Raw genomic sequence first — 14,071 nt, 5'->3', positions numbered from 1 at the left:
CGCCCTTCACGCCAACCAACAGCGGTACGGCATGGTACCACCATAATGGTACACTCCTATCCAGTAATGCACCGTGTGTACATGTACATCATTACGTGTAGTACCATTAAAAATGTTTTCTGCATAATTAACTTTTAACGACAACTCGTATTCAAATAAGGGAACAAAATACAGCTTTTTATTTTTCTGTTGATGGAAATGGTCGATCAACGACCTTCCGACAAATAAAACAAGGCATCCGTTAATAATAAAATTATGGTCATTAAATTAGGAGGGTTAAAAAAAATTGTAATTTCTGGAAACGACTCGCGTCCCGCTGTGTCTCTCTATTCCTGCTGGGGGTTGGAACAGGGGAATTGTTTCTTGCAGTCATCCTTGTAGGTGGCTGCCTCCTTAAAGGCGCGCAAAGTACCTTGCCAGCTATTGGGAACCCAACGGTCCAGAACCCTGTAGGGCATTAACAATGGACAAAAAAAGAAAGAAAGAAAAAAAAAGATTTAAGTACACAATTCTTTTGAAGGTATACACGTGGATGACCCTAATTTTCATTGTTCCGGATCTTTAAAAAAAGCATTTTAGTCTAAAAATAGACTACAACCTTTTTTAAAAAATACAAATATAATGAAAGTATTGTTTAAAAAAAAATTAATGTCTTACATCAAAACAATCTCCTTGCCGGTAACATCGGCTACGTAGTTTCCGGCTTTGCAGGCCGAATAGCGGAGACAGTCTTGGTCGCCCAAGGCAGCTCCGACTACAGTCGACATAACCTCGGGAGTGACATAATCGTAGACGGAAGTAGTTTTGTTAACCATCTTCTCAGGCTCTGTAGGCATGCCGGAATCTTCACCTGTTTGTAGAAACACACCAGAATGAAAAAGAAAAACAAAACCGGTAATAAAATATGTGCCATAAATGCGCCTGTTCGAAATGCTTTAACATCCAACAAGATAATTATTCAAATAATGATGGGCACGAATTCGACGTAAGATTGATTCACCTGAATGAATTCAAATGCGTTTTATATCGTACCTGTTTTGCCAGCTAACGGTACAGCCTCGACTGACAGGAGAAGGACCAAGAGAATCCAAACGCAGGAGATGATAGCCAACAGTCCGAAACCTCTCATCTAAATATTGAAAAGGTATTTAAAACAAAAAAAATAATGAATAAATTTCGACTCTTTTCTTGGGAAAGAGCGTATAAGAAAAAATAACTAACGATTGCGGGTTTGCTGTCTGATTGCTGTTGAAAAAAAGTTGAATTGACGAACGAAATCCAGTGGCGTGTGTGCGACCGGCAGACGAGTTTGGAGACGACTGACGCACTTAGCTCGCTTCCAAATCGCCAAATGCTGGAGCTCTTTCTTTTTAAAAGGTAGGCGGCCAACCGCAGAGCGCCTGGCGCAGCCCAAGTCGCTTTCACCTCGATGCGCTGCTGACCTGATTTCCCTTCCTGTTGTCGGCCAACACATTTATTCTGCCTCTTCTTCAAGTCGGACATTTTACCCTCGTATCCAATGGGGAAACACGGTTTTTTCATTCCAGAAGAATCGTGGGGCCATCACAAATTCATTTCGTCATATCCGTATACGCCCGCCTGACTGACTGCCTGCCTGCCTCCTCTCCTTTTCTCTACACGTACATCAGACGAAAGAGAAAATAAAAACACACAAAATGGAAAGTATAGAGTGAAAATAGAGTAAGGCCTACTATGTGTGCTAGCTGCTGCACACACCAGGACCAGGATGTGTAGCTTGGAAATCTTGCGAGTTTTCTAAACGCGTGGGTTATCATCCAACTGGTCACTGGGTAATTTTTTGTTTCGGTTTTCTTTTCTTTCTAGGTCAACTCTATTGCAGCAGCGGGGTTGCTCTTTGTTGTAGTATTCCACCATCACATGTTAAACTAGTAGCTAAATCGACTTTTTGTTTTTTTAAAAAACATCAATCGAGCTTGTGTGTATAGGAATCTATCATAAATTTCGCTCGTGTACCGGTTCACGAGGCAACGTTAACAGATAAATAACCTAACGGATTTCAATATCAAATGGGCTTTCAGAGCATGACGACCATCATCTGCGCATATCAAAACCACCAGGAAACGAACGATAGAAAAAGTGTTTATTTTTTGTTTCCCCTTGTGAAATCCGGAAGACTTTTCAAAAGTCACCGTCGGAATATTGAAGATAGCCTATATGCACTCACAATGCTGTGACCTGCATAAATTGAATGTGTGATGAAATCTTTTCTGTCCAAAAGAGATCACAAAATGTAATCAATTTTCATGTTTTATATAATCTATTTCAAAGATATTTCATCGAATTTGACTGTCATGATATGAACGTTGTTCTACGTGTCTTCCATTGTCTTTTTCTTTATCAAGCTATAGCTTTTCTTTTCTTTTGTTTATCGTTATTTCCTTTATGTGTGCCGATGGGAAATAGCGGTTAGGAAAAACGTGCGTGTTTGCATATTTTCAAGGTTATTGACTCCAATTCTCTCGTTGTGCAATTTCTTTTTTTCTTTCTCCTTTCTTTGTGCCGTTTTTATAGGGCAACGGGTCGGCTAGTTCTCTTAGCGGGGTGCGACGGTACCTGCGTGTTCCGGGGGAAAAAACCTCCGACTGGTTTTCCGATGACTCAATTCATGGCCAGCATATAGCTCACGGACATAACCATCCATCAGCATAATTTATTTATTTTTTGCGAAAATGCCGTTTCCGTCTAACTGTTGTCGTTCAAAACTAATAATTTTATGCGGGACGAATAAAAATATAGTAGGTTTATCAAACGGTGCCAAATACGCAACAGCTGCGTACGTAATCTGAATTAAAACTGATGAAGCGTGTAGCCTTATTCTTGATTTTTGACAGGAAGACTATACAACATGTTGAGACACTTTTGAGTAGCACGACACAATTCATTTTTGGGAAATTCGGTAGTTATCAGAAGAATTCTTTCCCGTTAGAAATACCCACCTGGCAAATAGAATCAGGTTGCGGGGAAAATCATCAGTTAACAGTGAGATAAAACATGACCAAATTAGTCATAAACGCGTTAGCACCGACTCGGCAAAACTAATGTTTTTTAAAAATCATGTTGGACTTATTAGGCAAGTATGATGGTTGAAAGATAAGAAGAGCTCGGTATAACCGGACTCTGCTTGAATAACTGTTGCCAAATTTCATGCACAAAAACGGAGAGCAACACCGGCAGCATTTTAAAACACGAATTTATTTAAGAATTGCCCCTATGGACGACCATTGTAAAATGGTTCATTGCGTCTATTTCACATTTGAATTTGAAACAAGTCTTGATTATCAAATCGTGTCGCGTGCTGTTTTATTTCTTACAATGTATATAGCAAAGTAGTACCTGTTGGCAAATCCGCTCAGAATAAAAAAAACTTCCACCTCTTCCAGCTAGATATTATGTAATCCATCATTATGCGATTGCCAACCAAATCTAAACACGTTCTATGAATTTATTCATCAACTTCCTCTAAGCCCAGATTAAATTTTTTTTTTTGGGGGGGGGGGGGCTTTTATTATTAACCTACATTCCTCAATTAATTTTGCAGACTTGCAGTCTGCAAACACAGTAAAGCAAAGGAGAATAAGATCGTCCGGTTTAACAGAATTTCTAGCCTTCAGTCTCGTGTTATCAAAGTCTTGATCAAACTTGCGGTTTTGATTTCTAATTATTGCTTTTGTTTTTACTTGAAAATAACTCACGCACAAGACAATTCTGAATAATAATAGAAATTGTGAAGCAGTCTAGTCTAGGAACATGTGGTCAAAAAACGATTTAAAATTGAAATAGGCAGAAACAGTGAGGGGGAGTAAAAATAAGAAATAACGGGAAATTTGTGATTACCTTTTTACCCTTAAACATTCAGACAAGATGAGAAAACGGGGTCAAAACTATCGCCTTTAGCTTTTTTAAAAAAAACCTTGTTGACTTGTCTCTTCTTCCAAAACAAAAAAAATTCTACAAGATTTTTGAAAAACTTTGGACTTTTTCTTTGTCGATGACTAATAATCGCTCCCCTCTTCTTCACCCTCTGAATCCTCGAAGCACCTGTCCCAAACCTGCCCCCTACCCACACGAAAACAAGACAGCCCTTTACAGGCAATGTTAACAGGGAAAAACATCTTAATGGTTTCCAGGGTCATTTTGCAAGTGAATGAACCCCAATGTTTATGACAAAAGTTAAGAACGCCTATCCATAGAATCGACAATTTCCTTTTCATCACCGTCAAGCTTTGTGTTCCCTTTTCGTGGAAAACTGATCTCAGAAAGAAATCAATCTTTTCAAATCTCTCCAGCTTTTGTTATAACATGTCTTTCGAAGACAAAATTAATTGCATTCCCTATTTGCAAAAAAAAAAAAAGAAGAAGAAAGGCAACTGCAATGAAATGGAAAATTCTATATGGTCTCAAATAACTTGGAATATATTATCGATATCTGCAACGGGATCACTAAACCTTATAAGCAGATTATCTTTTCCCAGTTAGTGTTGGCGCGGGGATTTCCTACTTTTGCAGGTGGGAATAATGCCATTTGTCCACTACAAAAAATAAAATGTTATTTCCACATGCTTAGAAAACAATTACGCCAATTGAGTATACCTTCGTTTTCGATAATGGGTCCATCTGACAGTTCCGGACACTTCTTAACAATTTCCTGTGCTTCGGAAATAGAAACTTTGCATGGAGCACCCTCGGCACTTACGCAGGTACTGCAAAAATTTAAAAAAAATCATTGGCAAAAGAAAATCAATTGATTTTTCAATTAAGCGTTATTACCTATTAACCCCATGGCAGTCAACTTGACCGGCAACCATCTTCTTCCAATGTTCGTGAGTCTCTTCAATCACTTCTAAAGCAAATTCACGCGGCTTAGCCTCTCCATTGAACGCAAACTCGTTAGGGGGTTTTCCGTCAGGGATCTTGTAAATACGGAACCACTCTAAATAATAATAGCGATCAGCACATAGTTGGAAATCGTAGGAAAATTATTCAATAGTACCAACAGTGGCGTTCATAAAACCAGGCATATGTTTCTCAACGTCTTCGATGTCTACAAAAACATACATTTAAAAATTGAATCATTAAGTGTGTCAAATAATTTTTTCGGCTTACTGTTCAGCTGAGAAGCCAAAGGATCATTAACGTCAATTGCCATGACCTTCCAATCCGTTTCACCTGTACCCGTTAAAAGAATAAAATTAAATAAGCTGACAATAACGTAAAAGTCGCGTACCTTCATCAATCAATGCAATAGTTCCCAAAACTTTGACTTGAATGACGTCTCCTCGTTTAGCAACCCTGTGTCCAATTTCGCAGACGTCAATAGGATCATTGTCTCCCTTGCATCCAGTTCTTTCATCCACAATATTTGGATTTTCCCAAGTCTAAACACAATTCTCATTATTTTCTAGCCTTAATTACAGTATTACAGATGTGGCATACCTGAGGGAGTGCTCCATAGTTCCAGATGTAGCCATGATGGGGGAAACAGTTGGCAACAAACCTTAATTTTCCTTTCTTTACATCTTGCTTAATTGGATTAAGAGGCTCTTCCTTACATATCTGATATGGATGCAACAAATTGATAAGGTAAGCTATTTGAAATATGACAGGGGAAAACCAAGTTTACCTCCATTTTAGCATTTGTCCAGCGTGGTACTTCCACTACCATGTTGAAAACCTTCTGTTCATGATTGGCAAATAGAGGAATGTCATGGAAAGGGGAGATGGGTCCAAATTCATTTCCTAATAAGCAATAGGATGTTGTATACACTTTCAATTATACCTGACATGCAATCTAGCTCTTAGGACTGTTGTCATGACTACCCAACCTCTTGGATTTCAAACACAAACAAGGGTATTTGGGTTACAGGCCAAGATATGGTCAATGTGAACCATGTGAACCCAAGTACACATCAACATTATTTTAAATAAATTAAAAATCTAATAAATGAATATTCATGTAAACATTTATCAAACAAGCTTTGAACAAATTCTCACATTAATATAATTCTAAAATGTAATGTGTAGATCATTTATGAAAAATTCTAGAAAGTTCCAATCACTTAAATAGGCTATCTTGACCGAGATACACGAGAAAGTAATGTTAGATAATAATATATATGCAAACTCACGGAAATACACTCGGTGTTCCAAGGTGTTGGGAGCTCCTCTTTCTTCGATACGATACATATTTCGACGATGATTTGAAGTTAGATTTTGTGTAGCAAATGACGATTGGCACCTACGTGTGCTAATTAAAGCTGCTGGTGAACGACTCAGTCCGTTCGGACTCAGATGACGTGCAACAAGAGTAAGCCGGTTGAACGTTGATAACATTCTTTTTTCGTCAGCCATGCAAAATGCAGCGTTGCTTCTTGTTTCTTATCATCGTCTTGTTTATCTAATTTATATTGAGGCTCAAATCTACTTAAAAAAGTAACGAACAAATATTTTAGTTGTTTTGTGATAAAGAATAACTGTCAACGTTAAAAATAAAAATAATAAAACCTTATTTAAATTTAAATTCAAGTTTTTACTAACATCTGCTACCTACTCGGTCGCTAGAGGGATCTCATCTCAAATAAAATAATAACATGTGAGATGTGACGACGTAACGCAAGGCTAGTCTGCTTCCCCGGCTCATATAAATCTCGAGTCACAACACGAATTCATTCTTTTTAAGCCCGGAGATCGTCGCGAATAGCAGTCTTCATTCAAATTCTTAAAACACCTTTTCTAATATTCAAATATTGCGACTGAATCGCTTCTTTCCTCTCTATCGTAAATATTATTATGTTTACTATCTGTATAAAATCCTTTAATAACTAGATTATTTTGTATTACAGGCATTCAGGAAACCTTAGTTGAAAAAAACCAAAATGAGCCAAAGTGTGAACAAAGAAGAAATGGTCAAGAAGTTAAATGAGACTCTGGATGTTGCTGATCCAGAAATCTTTGAATTAATTACTAAAGAAAAAAATCGCCAGAGCAAAGGCCTTGAAATGATTGCCTCAGAAAATTTTACGTCCAAAGCAGTCTTGCAAGCACTTAGTAGCTGTTTACATAACAAATATTCTGAGGGATTGCCAGGAACAAGGTGATTTTTCATCCCTAAATTTTTAACTTATTTGTTTTCATTTTTTGAACCTCTACAGATATTATGGTGGCAATGAATTCATTGACCAGATTGAAATTATGTGCCAAAAAAGGTGCTTGGAAGCCTATGGCCTGGATGCAGCTCAGTGGGGTGTCAATGTTCAGCCTTATTCTGGATCACCTGCCAATTTTGCTGTCTACACTGGAATTGTAGAGCCTCATGGTCGCATTATGGGTACATCAAATATCAAACTTTAGTAATGGTGTGATTTGAAAAGTAATTTTTTTTATTAGGTTTGGATCTACCTGATGGTGGGCATCTCACACATGGTTTTTTTACTGCAACCAAAAAGATATCTGCCACCTCAATCTTTTTTGAATCAATGCCTTATAAATCTGACCCTAAAACTGGCTTAATAGACTATGAGCAGCTAGCTGTCACTGCTAGGTTATTTAAGCCTAAACTGATCATTGCTGGTAATTAATTATTACTTTTCCTATTCCAGTACGCAATTTGAAAATGTTTCGTATTTTAGGAATCAGTTGTTACTCGCGTAATTTGGATTACGCCAAATTTCGTGCAATTGCTGATGACGTCGGTGCCTATTTGATGGCTGACATGGCTCATGTAAGTGGTCTGGTGGCTGCAGGTGTAGCCCCTTCGCCATTCCCGTATTGTGATATTGTAACCACGACAACTCACAAAACGCTCCGTGGACCAAGAGCTGGAGTAATATTTTTCCGACGAGGTCCAACCAGTGCTCCTGGCGTTTCTTACGATTTTGAAAATCGTATCAATCAAGCTGTATTCCCTGGTCTACAAGGTGGGCCGCATAATCATGCGATTGCTGCCATTGCCATTGCTATGAAGCATGCTAAAACGGAAGAGTTTAAATCCTATCAAGAACAGGTATTTTCATTTTTGAAAATTAAAAAAAAAAATCCCTCTTTCATAGTTATTCGAAACATTCTTTTTGTGTTCTGTAGGTAGTAAAAAATGCGCAAGAACTTTGCCGGGGACTGCAGGAGCATGGCTACAAGATTGTTACTGACGGTACAGACAACCATTTGATTTTGGTTGATTTGCGTAGTGTCGGACTGACTGGTTCTAAGGGTGAAAAAATTTTGGAGGAAATTGGAATTGCTTGCAACAAAAATACGGGTAAGTTCTTTGTGCCGTGTACATAGTGAATTTGTTATTAGGACTTTTCGAACAATCGATGTTAAGAATTATATTTTTCCCTAACAGTTCCTGGCGATAAAAGTGCTTTAAACCCGAGTGGAATTCGCCTGGGAACACCTGCACTTACAACTCGTGGGCTTCTTGAAGCCGATATCAAGCGGGTTGTTGAATTTATCAATAAGGGGTTACAATTAGCTTTGGAAGTATCCGCAATTTCTGGTCCTAAACTTGTTGATTTTAAGCGTGTTTTGGTTGAAGATTCAAATGTGAGTACCAAGGTCGTGCAACTGAGAACTGAAGTTGAATCTTTTGCGCTTAATTTCCCTATGCCTGGTTATGAATTTTAATTAAGCTTTGCAAAGCATATTTACTTCACTTTTTGTTCTATCTCTTTGTTGGGCATCAGAAATAAATAAACATTACATATTCTGTAATTATTATCCCTCAAATATCCAACAACACTTGACATTGTAATAACAACATAGAACCTCAATCCAGGTCTGAAGCATGAAGATTTGACCTTGCAGTATTATCTTCAGAATCAGAGTCATCCAAACTTCCTATCAGTGACTGAATAAGATTTCCTAATAATAAGAAAATATAATTTGTTAAATGAAATGAATGAGACATATAAATTGCCTTATTACCAAACATCCCTTGGTTGGGCATCCCTCTGGGAGGAGGCAACCCAAAATAAATCTACATTGTGATGCACCACATTAGAAAATAAAATATTATTGGCGATATTCAAACTTATATTACCTGTCCGATTCTGTCGAGATAATCTTTGTAGGAAGGATCGCGTTTAAGGCTCGGTTGGTAATACTCACAAAGTATTGCATAGGATGATATCTTAGTACTATATCAACATAAACAAGAGGTAAATAAATCACCAAAATAGTCATCCTAAAAGTTAAAACCATACCTTTGGATAGTAAGCAACAACATCCATGTGAAGTTAAGCAAGGGATACTTGAAAGGTGGCTCATTTTCCAGTAGAGGGTGACACTCCAAGTAATTATCAAAAAGAGAATTTGCAAAAGAAAGGTTCCTATATAAATAAATAATGGTTATAATTTAAAATGTTAGTAAAAAAAATGAATTCAATGATTATACCTTATACAAAGAATTTGCAGAACTGCCTGTGTTACAAATAGATCAATTTCAGATGGATAACCAACATCAACTTGGATTTCAACTAACATGGACCCCAAATTTTGCATATCATCTGATCTGATGAAGTGATATCTAGCCATATGATAGTTGGTTTCTGCAATGTAATGATGATAAAAGGCTACTTTTCTATCTTTTCAGTTAACTATAATTTACCTCTCCAATAAATATTTGCAACCATTTGATGAAGCTGGGGATGTCCTTCAAATTTCTTGGATTCTGGATTTTCACTCTGGGACCAGCTTAGTGCTGACATAAGAAAAGCTTGTCTTTCTGGTGCAGCTGCAGGTATTTTTGACATCATGTCAGCCAAGTTATTGATGATATCCTTTCTGACATTCATTTTTGCTTTTTGCAACACTTCCACATAGAGCTTAGCCAAATCTGCTCCACTTGAATGTTGTTGATGTTGAAACAATAACACTGAGCCGTCATACAAGAGTTTGAGTAGACTTTCGTATTTTTCTTGGCCCATGTACCTATATGCGACAGTAATGAGATAAGAGCATTCAAAATATTTGTCTTCACAAATTTTCAATTAATTGAAATTCAACCTGAAATACAGCGTCCGATACATTTGATGGGCCTCATAGTAATTTCCATCTTCGATTGATTTTCTTAATTTTTGTAATACTCTTTCGGCGCCAGGCCCGGCACGCACGATGCCTGCCATCTTTGTTTTATTATTTTTCGTTTATTCGTTTAGGAGCCAGAAATATACTAGATAGGAAACTACATACTGACAACAGACGCCACCTGAGGTGTAATCTTTAATTTAGAAACTTCGTTTACATGGTTTCTGAGGTTTCTGTTACAAAGTAACGACTAAAATCAACATTATGACATCATTGAACATGAACTTCACTTTTTCGATACTTAAAATTTCACATTTCAATATCAAACGTATGTATCTGTAGGTTTTCAAAGCACTTTGTATAAAACCATACTAGGCACCATCAGATGGCGTTGAACTTCAAGGTGTCGACACAGTTGAGACTTGTAGTTCAAGTGGTTTGAAACCAGTCTATATTTGTCTATATAAGCAGCATAGCCATATTCGTAAGAAATATTTAAAAAAACTAAATTACAACAAATTAAAGTTTTAAAACAACAGCAAAGGCTTTTTTTAATAATTGAATTTTTATTTCGTCACCACGCTTCATTTATCAAGATATGAAAAAAGCTTTTTTTTAAATTTAGCATCTCATCATGTCCATTAGAATAGCTGCTTCAAAGAAGAAGAAATCGCGTGTTTTCTAAGTGTGATTGGGGAAAAAAACCTAATTCAAACACTTATTTTGTTTTATAGTTTCTGTCTACTGGTTGTAGAAAAATCAATAAATAAAAAAATTGTGTTAGCGGACCACTTTCATCTCCATGATTCAATTTGGTACGTGCTAATTTATTTCCATATTCTTCATCTAATGGCGGCCATATAATTTTCATTTCATTGTCGTATTTATAGTTGTTAAGTAGGATTTTTTGTGCCAAGGATGAGAGTGAAAGAAAAACCATACCCTCTAAATCATGGAGTTGAAGTTGCTTCAGTAGTGTCACCCAATAAAAGGCAGATTCAGCCCAAGGTCACAACAGGAATTGAAGTAGAACCACACAACCAAGTATTAGATCTTTCTAAACCAAGTGAAAAGGTAAATGGATTCACTGGAACAACAGAAACTGATGCCATTCATAGAAGACTTGGTAGTCTAGACGGGTATAACACAAGTTGCATGCACATTATTTTGGTCTGTATTGCATATTAATGTTTGCTTTGTTCTTTCATTTAGAGATGTTCAAAATTTAGCCAAATCTGTTGTGGATTTAATGGAGAATTCTTCTGCTGGAGGAAAAAGGAAGCGAAGTCCTGCTAAAGTTTCTCCACTAAAAAATGTGAAAGAACCTACATTTGCAGAACCTTGTCAACCAGTTGGTCAACCAAGTGATGTTGATGAATCTTTTGTGAAAAAGGAGTTATTTCAGGATGTTTCCCCTATTGACCAAGAAGTGAAGAAAGAGACTCAAACTCAAATGGTTGTCAATGCTGAGCCTAAAGGGAAGAAGAAAAATGCTACCCAGCAAGGGAAAAAATCTTTGAAGAAAAGAAAAAATGTAAAAAAAAAATCTTTTGCCAAAGATGATGATGATTTCCAAATAGATCCCCGGCTTGGAGGGACAAAAATCAAACAATCTCTTAGCAACAAAGGAAAAGATAAAAAACTCAAATCTACTGACCAAGAACTTAAAAAAAATAAAACCGTTGAACAACGTTGCCCTTATATACATGTTGAAGGATCTTGGAATGTTCCTAATGTTGTAAAAATCGTGAATGGCCATGTTAAAGTAAGGCCATATCTATATAAATATTTAAATTTTCGTTCTTCATTCATATACTAATTTTATCAATCGGCCATAGGAGGACGAAAACGACGGTAAAGCATCAACCAAACTGACCAAAGCAGCTCAATACATTAACGAAGAACATCGCAATAAAGTTGCGAAAGTTGGGTTTACAAGTACGTTATCAGATAGATACGACACACACAATCGCGATGCGACATGGGTTTGTGTGTTTTGTCAACTGTTCACCCACACACAATGCTTAGGCGATCTCTATGGCCCTTACTACATTAGTCAGGCAAGATTTTTAAAAGGTTTCAATTATCTACTGTCATCATATAATAATTTGAAATTATAGGTCCCTGCTGAACCAATTTGGTTTTCTAAACGGAATCCTGATTCTCTTAGCCATTGTGACTCTGGAACTGTTGCTGAGCCCGATTCTTCCGTTCGTACAAATTCGAAGAAAACAAAGAAATCGCCCAAAAAGAAAAGCCTCGTAAAAGATGAAATAACAGTCCAAACGATGCCATCAGGTGATGAATCATCTGCAAGGGTTACATCTGAAATCCCTGTTGGGATTTTCCCTCTTGATCCAACCGATGAGAAAGTAGAAGTATGGTTCCACGAAAGCTGTCTTATTTGGGCTCCTGGCGTTTGTTTGGTACCTCCTCGACTCGTCGGTCTTGATGAAGCTGTTTCAGACTCGCAACAAGTGGTAATAATTAGCAAATTTAAATTTATGAAGTTCATATTAATAACCCCCTTTTTTTTATTAAAAGATTTGTGAATATTGCAAAAAGAGAGGTGGACACATTTTCTGTCGCAGTAGAGGGTGTGGGCTGAGGACGCATTTCCCTTGCGCCGTTACTCATGGGTGGCTACTGCAAGAAGAAACGTTCATGGCGCTGTGTCCAACTCATCTTGACCAAGTCGCTGTTACTTAGTTTAATAAGAAAAGTATGTTTTTATGAACAAGCTTTTTTTTCATTACTTCCCAAATTACAGGAATGGAGAAATGTACACAGAGACAAGAAACATTTTCAAAAATATTGTCACTGTCAATTTCACCTCTCAATATTGTACAGTTTCAATAAACATGTCGTAATTTTGTCTAAAATTTATTTCTGACTTCTTCAATATCTGCAGCTGTAATAATGGAAATTTTTTGCACATCCACAACCTTTTTCTCTGCACTTTCCTAAAATTGGGTGGTAAAAAATATTCCTGGTTAAACAAATGGATTGCTATTTTTATATTACTGAAAGCTTTACTGAAGCTTCAATTATTACCAGTTTGTCCAGAAATTGATGTACACTTGAAACCACTTTATCAGTAGAGATCATTGAGTAATCTTCATATTTGTTACCTACTTCACCTAAACACTGGACCATGTCTATGAAATTCCTTTATGCATCCAGTCAGTAAAAAATATTAGTTCTTCTGCTAAAATTATGTTATTTCAAAAAGCTGCATACTTATGTTGATTATAATGTAGAGGTAAGACATTTGCAGTGAGAGGTACTTTGAAGCAGTGTCTCAAATCTTCTTTGTTTTGAACCACTGTTTCTAATGCACTTGCTGCCATCTCAACAAACTGCAGCCCAGCATCAATTAGACCATTTGATTCATTAAGTACTTCCTCATCAGGCAAACATTGTGACCGACAATCAAGCCATTCACGAAGGGATGAAAACAATGGGTCAGAATTTGTAAGAGTTACATGGCTGATTTTTGACCCACTAGTTGATGACTGGTCAGCAGCAGAGAACATTGTTGTTGTTGCTTCATATCCTGAATGATCATAGTTTATTGAAGCTCCAGCCAAAAAATTCTCTACTTTATCTGAATAAAAAGTCATTATTTTATCCTCGCCAGCGAATTTTAGAATGTTGATTTAAGCACAAGTTGGATGTGTGATCTACACCACAGCCTACTTCAATATTTCAACACATAAATTAAACTAGCGCTTCGAAATAACAGCCTGTAGGCTTAAATTTAGGATGAAAAGTTACACCACGGTTACACTTTTAGCTTTGACATTTAAATGACAGCTCACTACTGTTCCTAAGTTTGAGTTCGCTACACCATTGCCATTCTGTGTTTGTAATTTTACTTTTCAGAATTTAAACAGATTAAATCATTTTAAACGGTTCTCAAAATATGATTAGTTAACACTTAGTAGATTTTTTACAACAAAGAATTATTTTTTGGTTAATTAACGATTAAATTGAAAATTAGAATTCA

General features: G+C 36.8%; 5 protein-coding genes across 5 annotated transcripts; 2 read left to right on the top strand and 3 right to left on the bottom strand.

Moving 5' to 3' along the window:
* Positions 1-156: 156 nt before the first annotated feature.
* LOC124338049 (inorganic pyrophosphatase-like) lies at positions 157-6,376 on the bottom strand. Its single transcript, XM_046792091.1, has 12 exons — positions 6,168-6,376; positions 5,663-5,778; positions 5,476-5,595; positions 5,267-5,417; positions 5,146-5,208; positions 5,033-5,083; positions 4,810-4,972; positions 4,633-4,742; positions 1,222-4,571; positions 1,033-1,129; positions 658-850; positions 157-447 (listed from the first exon to the last, which is right to left on the bottom strand). The coding sequence occupies exons 1-9, from the start codon at positions 6,370-6,372 to the stop codon at positions 4,537-4,539; spliced, it is 1,014 nt and encodes a 337-aa protein (XP_046648047.1). The 5' UTR covers positions 6,373-6,376; the 3' UTR covers positions 157-447; positions 658-850; positions 1,033-1,129; positions 1,222-4,536.
* A 271-nt stretch (positions 6,377-6,647) lies between these two features.
* Positions 6,648-8,748, top strand: LOC124338048 (serine hydroxymethyltransferase-like). Its single transcript, XM_046792090.1, has 7 exons — positions 6,648-6,816; positions 6,882-7,132; positions 7,191-7,366; positions 7,426-7,608; positions 7,668-8,041; positions 8,119-8,293; positions 8,381-8,748. Exons 2-7 carry the CDS (start codon positions 6,915-6,917, stop codon positions 8,659-8,661), a joined length of 1,407 nt encoding a protein of 468 aa, XP_046648046.1. The 5' UTR covers positions 6,648-6,816; positions 6,882-6,914; the 3' UTR covers positions 8,662-8,748.
* LOC124338052 (Golgi to ER traffic protein 4 homolog) lies at positions 8,728-10,198 on the bottom strand. Its single transcript, XM_046792092.1, has 7 exons — positions 10,042-10,198; positions 9,644-9,966; positions 9,431-9,584; positions 9,240-9,365; positions 9,077-9,173; positions 8,962-9,013; positions 8,728-8,898 (listed from the first exon to the last, which is right to left on the bottom strand). Exons 1-7 carry the CDS (start codon positions 10,158-10,160, stop codon positions 8,804-8,806), a joined length of 966 nt encoding a protein of 321 aa, XP_046648048.1. The 5' UTR covers positions 10,161-10,198; the 3' UTR covers positions 8,728-8,803.
* A 319-nt stretch (positions 10,199-10,517) lies between these two features.
* On the top strand, positions 10,518-12,948 carry LOC124337472 (uncharacterized protein CG5098-like). The gene is made up of 6 exons (XM_046791472.1): positions 10,518-10,877; positions 10,953-11,201; positions 11,275-11,827; positions 11,901-12,122; positions 12,183-12,542; positions 12,607-12,948. Exons 2-6 carry the CDS (start codon positions 10,981-10,983, stop codon positions 12,769-12,771), a joined length of 1,521 nt encoding a protein of 506 aa, XP_046647428.1. The 5' UTR covers positions 10,518-10,877; positions 10,953-10,980; the 3' UTR covers positions 12,772-12,948.
* On the bottom strand, positions 12,796-13,891 carry LOC124337477. The gene is made up of 3 exons (XM_046791479.1): positions 13,303-13,891; positions 13,117-13,231; positions 12,796-13,025 (listed from the first exon to the last, which is right to left on the bottom strand). The coding sequence occupies exons 1-3, from the start codon at positions 13,683-13,685 to the stop codon at positions 12,939-12,941; spliced, it is 585 nt and encodes a 194-aa protein (XP_046647435.1). The 5' UTR covers positions 13,686-13,891; the 3' UTR covers positions 12,796-12,938.
* Between the last annotated feature and the right edge of the window lie 180 nt (positions 13,892-14,071).

The sequence above is a fragment of the Daphnia pulicaria genome, chromosome 4 (assembly GCF_021234035.1).
Source record: "Daphnia pulicaria isolate SC F1-1A chromosome 4, SC_F0-13Bv2, whole genome shotgun sequence".
Classification (NCBI taxonomy): Eukaryota; Metazoa; Arthropoda; class Branchiopoda; order Diplostraca; family Daphniidae; genus Daphnia; species Daphnia pulicaria.
Note: the sequence above shows the minus strand (reverse complement) of the source record. Positions and strands in the feature narration are given on the sequence as shown.